At 43.9% G+C, this 13785-nt stretch overlaps 1 protein-coding gene across 3 annotated transcripts in view; it reads right to left on the minus strand.

The window, feature by feature from the left end:
* The window catches only part of arhgap17b (Rho GTPase activating protein 17b), a 115642-nt gene that overhangs the window by 7680 nt on the left and 94177 nt on the right, over window positions 1–13785 (minus strand). For all 3 annotated transcript variants that reach the window (XM_061885237.1, XM_061885236.1, XM_061885238.1), the window contains one exon: window positions 7171–7569. In XM_061885237.1, the coding sequence (XP_061741221.1) occupies window positions 7171–7569 (399 nt within the window). The remainder of the gene's footprint in view (window positions 1–7170; window positions 7570–13785) is intronic.

Genomic DNA, 13785 nt, shown 5'->3' on the forward strand with positions numbered 1-13785 from the left:
GAGAAGGGCACCCAAACAAAAGTAGGGATGGAGCGGGGACCCCCAACTTATATATCTTATTTTAAATGTAAAATGATCTTAACGCTCCCTTGTTCATGTATAATGCTCACCTGTTGCCGGGGCAGGTGAGCATTATAAAGGCGGTCCTTTGTTTATGAACGAGTTCCGTTCTTAAGACAGTGATGTGCAGTTTTACATACAAGGTGGATCACACATCTAAAATATTCACTAACTACTTCCTGAGTCACTCCCAAGTGTACACGATACATTAAGGACACTTAAAGTACACAAATATTAAATGCAAGAATTAAATGAAATATTAAAAAGACAACAATTATGTGAGCTACATTTTTCTGAGAGTTATTTACAGCTTACTTTAATCATAACATGAATAAAAGACATACAAAAATAGTTCAATAGAATGCCCTATGGCAGGGGTGCCCACACTTTTTCTGCAGGCGAGCTACTTTTCAATTGACCAACTGGAGGGGATCTACCTCATTTATATATATCATTTATATTTATTTATTTATGAAAGAGACATTTTTGTAAACAAGTTAAATGTGTTTAATGATAATACAAGCATGTGTAACACATATAGATGTCTTTCTTTCACAAAGACAAGAATATAAGTTGGTGTATTACCTGATTCTGATGACTTGCATTGATTGGAATCAGACAGTAATGATGATAACGCCCACATTTTCAAATGGAGGAGAAAAAAAGTTGTCCTTTCTGTACAATACCACATGAAAGTGGTTGCTTTTTGGCATCTAATTCATCCAGCTTCCATACACTTTACAAGAAAAACATTGGCGGCAAATTCCGTAGCTTGCTTGATTGACATTCACGGCACCCGAGGGTCTTGTGAGATGACGCTGGCTGCTGCCAGTTCATTATTAGGAAAAAATGACAGAGAGGAAGGCCAGAAACACTTTTTATTTCAACAGACTTTCGCGCCGTCCCTTCCGTCAAAACTCTAAAGGCCGACTGCACATTTCCTATCTTCACAATAAAAGCCCTGCTTCATGCTGCCTGCGCTAACAAAATAAGAGTCTCGGAAAGCTGGCGTGCACAAGTGATGTGCACGCCAGCTTTCTGAGGGATCGCTTGTGCACGCCAGTTTTCCGAGACTCTGTATTTAGTTAGCGCAGGCAGCATGAAGCAGGGCTTTTATTGTGAAGATAGGAAATGTGCAGTCGGCCTTTAGAGTTTTGACGGAAGGTACGGCGCGAGAGTCTGTTGAAATAAAAAGTGTTTTTTTTCGCCTTCCTCTCGGTCATATTTTCATAATAATGATCTTGCAGCAGCCAGCGTCATCTCACAAGACCCTCCGGTACCGTGAATGTCATTTAAGTGACGTCTTGGTGAAGATTGATGATCACTCATTTTTAGGTCTATTTTTTTTAAAAGCCTGGCTGGAGATCGACTGACACACCCCCCGCGGTCGACTGGTAGCTCGCGATCGACGTAATGGGCACCCCTGATCTATGGTTCCAATTTTATGTCTGTGGTTGATTTGCAGTTGTGTCTACCTTTTTTTTTTACTCTTTCAGGAGTGTATCTACCTTTTCAAAAAATTGTTAGTCAGGAAGAATAACATTGTTTCCTGACAACATTAATATTTTTAACAACTGTCTATCGCAGACGTGTCAAACTCAAGGCCCGCGGGCCGGAACTGACCCAAATTAAAGAACTATGGCCCCTGAGTAGATATATTATTAGCATTAGAAGCAGAGGTGGGTAGTAACACACTACATCTACTTGAGTAACTTTTGGGATAAATTGTACTTCTACGAGTAGTTTTTATGCAACATACTTTTACTTGAGTATATTTATAGAGAAGAAACACTACTTTTACTCCGTTCCATTTATCTACATTCAGCTCGCTACTTTTTTTATCGATCTATTAATGTTTGTTTTGGTTTATGACAGAGCTTCAAAGTAGGATCTACACATGCCTGCGTTTCACCAATCACATGCAGTCACTGGTGAAGTTGGACCAATCAAACAGAGCCAGGCGGTCACATGACCCGACTTAAACATGTTGACAAACTTATTGGGGTGTTACCATTTAGTGGTCAATTGTACAGAATATGTACTGTACTGTGCAATCTACTAATAAAAGTATCAATCAATCAATCAAAAGTGTAAAGGAAAAAAGACACTTTTTATTTCAACCGTACTTCCCGTCAAAAGCCTAAAGACTGATCGCACAGTTCCTGTCTTCACAATAAAAGTGCCGCTCCATCGCGCCTGCGCTAACAAAATAAGAGTCTCCTAAAGCCAGCGCAAACAAGCTGGCAAGCTACGGAGTTTGCCGCAAATTTATTTCTTGTAAAGTGTATAAAAACCAATATGGAAGCTGGACAAATAAGATGCCAAAAACCAACGACTTTCATGAAGTATTAGACAGGAAGGAGGAACTTTTTTTCTCCTCCATTTGAAAACCGGGACGTTATCAGCACTATACTGTCTGATTCCAATCAATGCAAGTCATCAGAATCAGGTAATACACCAACTTATATTCTTGTCTTCATGAAAGATAGGAATCTATATGTTAAACATGCATGTATATTCATTAAAACACCTTCAACATGTCAACAATAACGGCAAAATAAATAAATATGAATTATATACTGTGTGCATTGTGAGCTGGGCGGCAGCCGAAGGCAGGGCACTTGGCGGTCCGATCCTCGGCTACAGAAGCTAGCTCTTGGGACGTGGAACGTCACCTCACTGGGGGGGAAAGAGCCTGAGCTAGTGCGCGAAGTCGAGAAATTCCGGCTGGATATAGTCAGACTCACTTCGACGCACACCAAGGGCTCTGGAACCACTTCTCTCGAGAGGGACTGGACCCTCTTCCACTCTGGCGTTGCCGGCAGTGAGAGGCGATGGGCTGGGGTGGCAATTCTTGTTTCCCCCCGGCTCAAAGCCTGTACGTTGGAGTTCAACCCGGTGGACGAGAGGGTAGCCTCCCTCCGCCTTCGGGTGGGGGGACGGGTCCTGACTGTTGTTTGTGCTTACGCACCAAACAGCAGTTCAGAATACCCACCCTTTTTGGGAACACTCGAGGGAGTACTGGAAAGTGCTCCTCCGGGTGATTCCCTTGTCCTACTGGGAGACTTCAACGCTCACGTTGGCAACGACAGTGAAACCTGGAGAGGCGTGATTGGGAAGAATGGCCGCCCGGATCTAAACCCGAGTGGTGTTTTGTTATTGGACTTTTGTGCTCGTCACAGTTTGTCAATAACAAACACCATGTTCAAACATAAGGGTGTCCATATGTGCACTTGGCACCAGGACACCCTAGGCCGCAGTTCCATGATCGACTTTGTAGTTGTGTCATCGGATTTGCGGCCTTATGTTTTGGACACTCGGGTGAAGAGAGGGGCGGAGCTTTCTACCGATCACCACCTGGTGGTGAGTTGGCTGCGATGGTGGGGGAGGATGCCGGACAGACCTGGGAGGCCCAAACGCATTGTGAGGGTCTGCTGGGAACGTCTGGCAGAGTCTCCTGTCAGACAAAGTTTCAATTCCCACCTCCGGAAGAACTTTGAACATGTCACGAGGGAGGTGCTGGACATTGAGTCCGAGTGGACCATGTTCCGCACCTCTATTGTCGAGGCGGCAGATCGGAGCTGTGGCCGCAAGGTAGTTGGTGCCTGTCGTGGCGGTAATCCCAGAACCCGTTGGTGGACACCAGCGGTGAGGGATGCCGTCAAGCTGAAGAAGGAGTCCTATCGGGTCCTTTTGGCTCATAGGACTCCGGAGGCAGTGGACAGGTACCGACAGGCCAAGCGGTGTGCAGCTTCAGCGGCCGCGGAGGCAAAAACTCGGACATGGGAAGAGTTCGGGGAAGCCATGGAAAACGACTTCCGGACGGCTTCGAAGCGATTCTGGACCACCGTCCGCCACCTCAGGAAGGGGAAGCAGTGCACTGTCAACACCGTGTATGGTGCGGATGGTGTTCTGCTGACCTCGACTGCGGATGTTGTGGATAGGTGGAAGGAATACTTCGAAGACCTCCTCAATCCCACCAACACGTCTTCCTATGAGGAAGCAGTGCCTGGGGAGTCTGTGGTGGACTCTCCTATTTCTGGGGCTGAGGTCGCTGAGGTAGTTAAAAAGCTCCTCGGTGGCAAGGCCCCAGGGGTGGACGAGATCCGCCCGGAGTTCCTTAAGGCTCTGGATGCTGTGGGGCTGTCTTGGTTGACAAGACTTTGCAGCATCGCGTGGACATCGGGGGCGGTACCTCTGGATTGGCAGACCGGGGTGGTGGTCCCTCTCTTTAAGAAGGGGGACCGGAGGGTGTGTTCCAACTATCGTGGGATCACACTCCTCAGCCTTCCCGGTAAGGTTTATTCAGGTGTACTGGAGAGGAGGCTACGCCGGATAGTTGAACCTCGGATTCAGGAGGAACAGTGTGGTTTTCGTCCTGGTCGTGGAACTGTGGACCAGCTCTATACTCTGGGCAGGGTTCTTGAGGGTGCATGGGAGTTTGCCCAACCAGTCTACATGTGCTTTGTGGACTTGGAGAAGGCATTGGACCGTGTCCCTCGGGAAGTCCTGTGGGGAGTGCTAAGAGAGTATGGGGTATCGGACTGTCTTATTGTGGCGGTCCGTTCCCTGTACGATCAGTGCCAGAACTTGGTCCGCATTGCCGGCAGTAAGTCGAACACATTTCCAGTGAGGGTTGGACTCCGCCAAGGCTGTCCTTTGTCACCCATTCTGTTCATAACTTTTATGGACAGAATTTCTAGGCGCAGTCAAGGCGTTGAGGGGTTCCGGTTTGGTGACCGCAGGATTAGGTCTCTGCTTTTTGCAGATGATGTGGTCCTGATGGCTTCATCTGACCGGGATCTTCAGCTCTCACTGGATCGGTTCGCAGCCGAGTGTGAAGCGACCGGAATGAGAATCAGCACCTCCAAGTCCGAGTCCATGGTTCTCGCCCGGAAAAGGGTGGAGTGCCATCTCCGGGTTGGGGAGGAGACCCTGCTCCAAGTGGAGGAGTTCAAGTACCTAGGAGTCTTGTTCACGAGTGAGGGAAGAGTGGATGGTGAGATCGACAGGCGGATCGGTGCGGCGTCTTCAGTAATGCGGACGTTGTACCGATCCGTTGTGGTGAAGAAGGAGCTGAGCCGGAAGGCAAAGCTCTCAATTTACCGGTCGATCTACGTTCCCATCCTCACCTATGGTCATGAGCTTTGGGTCATGAGCGAAAGGATAAGATCACGGGTACAAGCAGCCCAAATGAGTTTGGGTCTCTCCCTTAGAGATAGGGTGAGAAGCTCTGCCATCCGGGAGGAACTCAAAGTAAAGCCGCTGCTCCTCCACATGGAGAGGAGCCAGATGAGGTGGTTCGGGCATCTGGTCAGGATGCCACCCGAACGCCTCCCTAGGGAGGTGTTTAGGGCACGTCCAACCGGTAGGAGGCCACGGGGAAGACCCAGGACACGTTGGGAAGACTATGTCTCCCGGCTGGCCTGGGAACGCCTCGGGATCCCCCGGGAAGAGCTAGACGAAGTGGCTGGGGAGAGGGAAGTCTGGGTTTCCCTGCTTAGGCTGTTGCCCCCGCGACCCGACCTCGGATAAGCGGAAGATGATGGATGGATGGATGGATATATATATAAATGATATGTGTGTGTATGTATATATAAGGTAGATCACCTCAACTTGGTCATTTATTAAGTAATTGATAAACGTTGAAAAACTTATTGGGGTGTTACCATTTAGTGGTCAATTGTATGAATATGTACTGTACTGTGCAATCTACTAATACAAGTATCAATCAATCAATCAATCAATCAATCACTCAAATCAAAAAAATGACCTGCTGGCCACACTTTGGACACCCCTGCCTTAATAGATTTAAACTGTATTTTTTTCTTTATTTTTATTGTAAAATATTCAGAATGTTTGTTCTATTTTTGGCCAAAGACAAAGAAAACAATCGGACGTTGTCTTTTTTTTTTTTTTTAGCTATAATGCCATGATTTCAATAGTCCGGCCCGCATGTGCACACATTGTCCTCCATGTGGCCCCTGAGCTAAAATAAGTTATTCCCCCTGCACTATCACCATACTCAAGAAAAAGGAGACAAATTCATGGCCAATATTAGTAACCTTTCTATCCTCTCTGACCCATTTTCATTTCCACGTCACACTGCCGCATACCCAATTTCCTTCAATTGCCGCCGGGTATATAATATGCACCTGCCTAGAATTACTGCCAGGTCAAACTTGTTTTGCAAAATAATTAGCGCATGTTTAGCATCACCGCCGGCTCAAGATTAACGCCGGGTCAAACCCGTTTTGCAAAATATTATTTTTATTAGCGCATGTCTAAAATTTCCGCTGGGTCAAACTCGTCACGTCACGAGTGACACTTCACCTGTCATCATTTTCAAAATGGAGGAGGCTGATTTTGATCATTTGAAATCACATAAAGGGAAGAACAATAAGAGCTATTCAGTAGGATTTAAGGTCCAAGCTATTGAATATGCTAAAAAGAACAGTAAGCAGCTATGTTTTATTAATATACCGTAGCTGCGTGTGTCAAATATGAGTCATTAAATGACTGCCGCCTCCTGGTGGTAGAGGGCGCTAGTGATCCTTCTTGCGACTACTCGGCTGCAGAAGAAGTGACAACAAGCAGCAATCGGTTATTTTTCCCTCTCGCTTGCACTTTTAACATGGAGGATTCCATATCTAAAATAAAACTGTTTTCTAAACTGGACTTTCAATCGAAGCAGGAGGTAATAAAGGAAGATCTCCATCGAGACTTTTAAAACTGAAGAAAGATAAGGAAGACTTCTATAAACAAGTTATCGATGCTTTTGATCAGAAGGAGCTGCGCATGGACTTCATTTATAAGTAAAGGTAAGACCATAATAACGTTTTGTAATTACATCACACTCAAATTTATAAGCACAGGCCTAAATTTACCGCATGCCTTTGGTAAGCACCGGAGTGAGAAGAGGTTTTAAAATAATTAGCGCATGCTTACCTTTACCGCATGCCTTTGGTAAGTGCCGTAGTGAGAAGAGGTTTTAAATTAATTAGCACCCCGGTGGAAATTCAAGGAACTACGGTAATAAAGTCCGTAAATTGAAGTAAAAAGTGTCTTTAGTGTAATATTGTTGTTAGTGTGTGCTGTGTAAGGGCTTACCTGTGATGAACCTGGAGGCGGAGCCAAAGATGCCACCATCGCTTACCACAGGTTGTGGGGGCGGCGGCATGTTAGGCCGGGGTCGTGGTTTGGGCGCCGGCCGAGAGGGTCGAGGGAGAGATCCGGTACTGTAAGTGTACAGCGGGTGGGAGGGGCATCCGTCGTGAGGCGGCGTGCTGGGGGGGGTTGGTGTCCGAGGCGGCGAGGGCTCCCGCTCAGCCTGTTGGGGTTGAGGCGGCTGCGGGGGAGGATGGCTCGGGGCGTGGATGGGGCTCTCTTTGCCAGCCTGCCGTCGAGGGGTGACGGGCGGGTGGTGCGGGGACCCTGGGGGGGGGTTGCTGGACTGAGATGCGAAGGGACTGCTTTGTTTGGGTGGAGCTGGCGCCTGTTTTTTGGTTCCTACGGCAAACAAAAGGAGTAAAAAGCTCATTGACATCCAATTTCAGTCCATAGTTCCAAGAGTATTTATAGTACTTCTAGTTCCACCATGCATTTATTAGAAGTAAGGAGAGTTCTTGTTCAGGAGAAGATCATACAAATAATAACAGATGAAATGAAGGACAAAAACAGACTCTTTGAATCGCAGTAAAACTAAAATAATGCTGTTCGATAACAGTAGAAGAGAAAGTCCAACAAAAGAGTAATATAAATACATTTTAGTGTCATATTGTGTTCTAGACTGCAAAAACTGAAATCCAAGCAAGATGAAATATCTCAAATAAGTGAAGTGAAGTGAATTATATTTATATAGCGCTTTTCTCTAGTGACTCAAAGCGCTTTACATAGTGAAACCCAATATCTAAGTTACATTTAAAGCAGTGTGGGTGGCACTGGGAGCAGGTGGGTAAAGTGTCTTGCCCAAGGACACAACGGATGGCACAAGCAGGAATCGAACCTGCATCCCTCAAATTGCTGACACGGCCGCTCTACCAACCGAGCTATGCCGCCCCAAAGTGGAATTATTTCCCATTATTTACAGCTTAAGTTGTTCAACAGTCTCCCTTCTCATATTTTAGTCTTCATATTACACCACACATGTTCAATGTCAGGACTACAAGCAGGCCAGTCAAGTACCCGCACTCTTTTACTATGAAGCCACGCTGTTTTGACACGTGGTGTGGCATTGTCTTGCTGAAATAAGCAGGGGCGTCCATTAAAAACATTATTTGGATGACAACATATGTTGCTCCAAAATTTGTATGTACCTTTCAGGGTTAATGTTGCCTTCAGATGTTTAAGTTACCCATGCCTTGGGCACTAATGCACCCCCATACCATCACAGATGCTGGCTTTTGAACTTTGCGTCGATAACAATCTGGATGGTTCTTTTCCTCTTTGTTCCCGAGGACACAAATGTCCACAGTTTCCCCAAAATATTTGAAATATGGACTCGTCAGACCACAGAACACTTTTCCACTTTGCATCAGTCCATCTTGGATGATCTCGGGCCCAGAGAAGCCGGCGGCGTTTCCGGATGTTGTTGATAAATGTATTTCGCTTTGCATAGTAGAGCTTTAACTTGCACTTACAGATGTAGCGACAAACTGTATTTAGTGACAGTGGTTTTCTGAAGTGTTCCTGTGCCCATGTGGTGATATCCTTTAGAAATTGATGTCAGTTTTTGATACAGTGCCGTCTGAGTCGTAAATAAGGGTGATAGTTGCTTATTTTCTGTCTGATAAGATCATTCTTCTCAGAGCAGATTTGATGTTAGTGTTTTACTTGTTTTAAGGGTTTTGCTCCTAAATGATCTCAGTAAGAAATTACAGCTTGGAGCTGAGATTGTAGGACCTATATTGATGAAAACATGCTTGGAACTAAAATATTAACCATTGCAAAGCTGGGTCATCAACACTCACAAGTAGAAAACTACTTTTTTAAAGAAATCATTTCTTATTTCAAGCATGGAAGAAAAATCATGACTTTGACACAATTGTGTCTCATAATTAAAAGAGATGACATTGTCCACACCTGTCTCCATCTAGACCAGTGGTTCTTCACCTGTCTCCATCTAGACCAGTGGTTCTTCACCTGTCTCCATCTAGACCAGTGGTTCTTCACCTGTCTCCATCTAGACCAGTGGTTCTTCACCTGTCTCCATCTAGACCAGTGGTTCTTCACCTGGGTTCGGTGAGTCGACCTCGGGGGTTCGGGGGAGATCAAAACACACCCGCCTCTTCGTGTAAATACTAACTATTCCATCTTGGCAGACACGGCAACAGCTGACTGACTTGCAGGTGTGTTTGTGTCTTAGTTTTGTTCTTTGAAGAAGGTGATGTTCATGCACGCTTCATTTTGTGCACCAGTAAAAAATAACATGGTAAAACTATAGGGAACATCCATCCATTTTCTACCGCTTATTCCCTTCGGGGTCGCTGGTGCCTATTTCAGCTACAATCGGGCGGAAGGCAGGTTACATATTCACCATTAATGAGTTGCTTAATAACATGCAAATTAGCAACATATTGGCTCTTAACTAGTCATTAAGTACTAATTAATGCCTTATTCGTCATGGCCTTATTATCACACTAACCCTTTAACCCTGTAACCTAACCAAATAACTCTAAATGAAGTCTTTATTACTTAGAATATGTTCCCCTAGTGTCCAAATAACTAAATTAAGTATACAAATTTATACTGTTCAGGAGATGACTTGAAAATTTTAGCCAATAATATTGAAGAGCGACAGGAGGAGAGACGGGGTTGGGGCTGGAGCCAGAGCGCGAGCGAGAACAAAAGAGAAAAAGACAATTGCTGGAAAGTAACTGAGAGACTTATTGAAAAATAAAACAATAATGTAACCCTGAAACAGGCTCTCATGTCGGTGCTTGGTGGTCTGAAGAACCCCCAGGAGGGCAAGACCTAAACTAACCAATAATAAATAAATAACTTCTTACCATCAACGCAACTTCTTGAACAGGTGTGGTAGGAAACGGATGGATGGATTAAAAATGCACGAGGATGTTTTATATTTTGAACATCATTTTTAACACTGTGATTACAAGTGGAATTATTCATAATTATCCTGTTAAGCAGAGTCAGCTCAGATTTATCTGAGAGCCAGATGCAGTCATCAAAAGAGCCCAATCTGGTTCTAGAGCCATAGGTTCCCTACCCCTGATCTAGACTAAAGTGTTACCAAAAACATACAACTTTGTCTTGAATTTGGAAAAAAAACATTAGATTTTTCTCTAATTAAGGCTTGGTTGAATGTGCAAATGAAACTGGTGGGGTTTGGTACCTCCAATAAGGTTTAGAACCACTGATCTAAACACAGTTTGGTACCTCCAATAAGGTTAAGAACCACTGATCTAAACACTGTTTGGTACCTCCAATAAGGTTTAGAACCACTGATCCAAACACAGTTTGGTACCTCCACAGTTTGGTACCTCCAATAAGGTTTAGAACCACTGATCTAAACACAGTTTGGTACCTCCACAGTTTGGTACCTCCAATAAGGTTTAGAACCACTGATCTAAACACAGTTTGGTACCTCCACAGTTTGGTACCTCCAATAAGGTTTAGAACCACTGATCCAAACACAGTTTGGTACCTCCACAGTTTGGTACCTCCAATAAGGTTTAGAACCACTGATCTAAACACAGTTTGGTACCTCCACAGTTTGGTACCTCCAATAAGGTTTAGAACCACTGATCTAAACACAGTTTGGTACCTCCACAGTTTGGTACCTCCAATAAGGTTTAGAACCACTGATCTAAACACAGTTTGGTACCTTCACAGTTTGGTACCTCCAATAAGGTTTAGAACCACTGATCTAAACACAGTTTGGTACCTCCACAGTTTGGTACCTCCAAATAAGTTTAGAACCACTGATCTAAACACAGAACTACGCTTCTAAAAGCACAGCTGGAAGTGAGGGAAGATGACGTTAAACCAAGGGCTGGGCTCAGTTTAATCCCAGGGGAGATCTCTGCAGCAAAGTTGGTGTCGTTGGTCCGCCGTGGTTATCAAGCCAAACACTAGTGAGCATGTTCGTCTGGCCAAACATGCATGAATTAATAAATGACCTTTTAGGTCATTAAAAAATTAGACGGTATTACTAATCGTCGGGAATTATCGCAAATGATCATAATACCATTTATTGTTACATCCCTTGTCCTTAAACAACATAATAGTGAGAGTCCAGTCCATAGTGGATCTAACATAATAGTGAGAGTCCAGTCCATAGTGGATCTAACATAATAGTGTGAGAGTCCAGTCCATAGTGGATCTAACATAATAGTGTGAGAGTCCAGTCCATAGTGGATCTAACATAATAGTGGGAGTCCAGTCCATAGTGGATCTAACATAATAGTGAGAGTACAGTCCATAGTGGATCTATCATAATAGTGAGAGTCCAGTCCATAGTGGATCTAACATAATAGTGTGAGAGTCCAGTCCATAGTGGATCTAACATAATAGTGTGAGAGTCCAGTCCATAGTGGATCTAACATAATAGTGTGAGAGTCCAGTCCATAGTGGATCTAACATAATAGTGAGAGTCCAGTCCATAGTGGATATAACATAATAGTGTGAGAGTCCAGTCCATAGTGGATCTAACATAATAGTGTGAGAGTCCAGTCCATAGTGGATCATAAAACACGTAAAAATACTCCTAAAAACATGTAAAAAGACTCCTAAAACAAATTTAAAAACCTGTAAAAAACTCATAAAACACGTAAAAAAATATCCACGTGTTTTATGAGATTTTTACAGGTTTTAAATTTGTTTTAGGAGTCTTTTTACATGTTTTTAGGAGTATTTTTACGTGTTTTATGAGTCTTAATGTGTTTTAGGAGTAATTTACGTTTTAGATGTCACTGTGAATCTCTTCGGAGTCATTTGATGTGTTTTGGAGTCGGTTTTAATGTTTTAGAAGTCGGTTGTTGTGTTTGTAAATATTTTACTCGTCATTTAATGTGTTAAGTCATTTGATGCATTTGTGTTTTGCACAAAAGGTAGAACATCTCACTCTGTGTTTTCTGGAATCAAGGGCAGTCACGGCATGTTTTTCACTTTTTGGTCAATTTTTGGGGCATTGCGGTGAAATTCGAGCGCTGAGACCTGACGATGTTGTCTCGATAAAGTGGATGAAATGCAACATGTTGCATAAAGTGCAGCTGTGTCATCAACACTCAAGTAGAAAACTACTTTTTAAAGTAATCATCTCTTATTTCAGGCATGAAAAAAAAGTCATGACTTTGACACAATTGTGTCTCATAATTAAAAGAGATGACAGCCAGATGGACTTTGCAGTTTTATTTTCAATGAAACAATAGAAAATACGTACTCATATAGTTGTTATTAATGACAATATACTTATTTTAAGGTATTTTTGGATTCATTGAGGTTAGCTCATTTTACTTGTTTTGGAAAGTCTTGACAAGCCCAATTTTCTTGTTTTATTGTGAAGTAAAAGCCTTGTCTTGGTTTAACTCTTATCCTACAATGTGACCTCGGACTATGTTAAGGTAACGTGTGGAGTTCCCCAGGGTTTGGTCCTTGGCCCTGCACTCTTCAGCATCTACATGCTGCCGCTAGGTGACATCATACGCAAATACGCTGTTAGCTTTCACTGTTGTGCTGATGACACCCAACTCTACATGACACTAAAGCTGACCAACATGACACCCAACTCTACATGACACTAAAGCTGACCAACATGACACCCAACTCTACATGACACTAAAGCTGACCAACATGACACTAAAGCTGACCAACATGACACCCAACTCTACATGACACTAAAGCTGACCAACATGACACCCAACTCTACATGACACTAAAGCTGACCAACATGACACCCAACTCTACATGACACTAAAGCTGACCAACATGACACCCAACTCTACATGACACTAAAGCTGACCAACATGACACCCAACTCTACATGCCACTAAAGCTGACCAACATGACACCCAACTCTACATGACACTAAAGCTGACCAACATGACACCCAACTCTACATGACACTAAAGCTGACCAACATGACACCCAACTCTACATGACACTAAAGCTGACCAACATGACACCCAACTCTACATGACACTAAAGCTGACCAACATGACACCCAACTCTACATGACACTAAAGCTGACCAACATGACACCCAACTCTACATGACACTAAAGCTGACCAACATGACACCCAACTCTACATGACACTAAAGCTGACCAACATGACACCCAACTCTACATGACACTAAAGCTGACCAACATGACACCCAACTCTACATGACACTAAAGCTGACCAACATGACACCCAACTCTACATGACACTAAAGCTGACCAACATGACACCCAACTCTACATGACACTAAAGCTGACCAACATGACACCCAACTCTACATGCCACTAAAGCTGACCAACATGACACCCAACTCTACATGACACTAAAGCTGACCAACATGACACCCAACTCTACATGACACTAAAGCTGACCAACATGACACCCAACTCTACATGACACTAAAGCTGACCAACATGACACCCAACTCTACATGACACTAAAGCTGACCAACATGACACCCAACTCTACATGACACTAAAGCTGACCAACATGACACCCAACTCTACATGACACTAAAGCTGACCAACATGACACCCAACTCTACATG

This window comes from Nerophis ophidion, linkage group LG23 (genome assembly GCF_033978795.1).
Source record: "Nerophis ophidion isolate RoL-2023_Sa linkage group LG23, RoL_Noph_v1.0, whole genome shotgun sequence".
NCBI classification, from domain to species: Eukaryota; Metazoa; Chordata; class Actinopteri; order Syngnathiformes; family Syngnathidae; genus Nerophis; species Nerophis ophidion.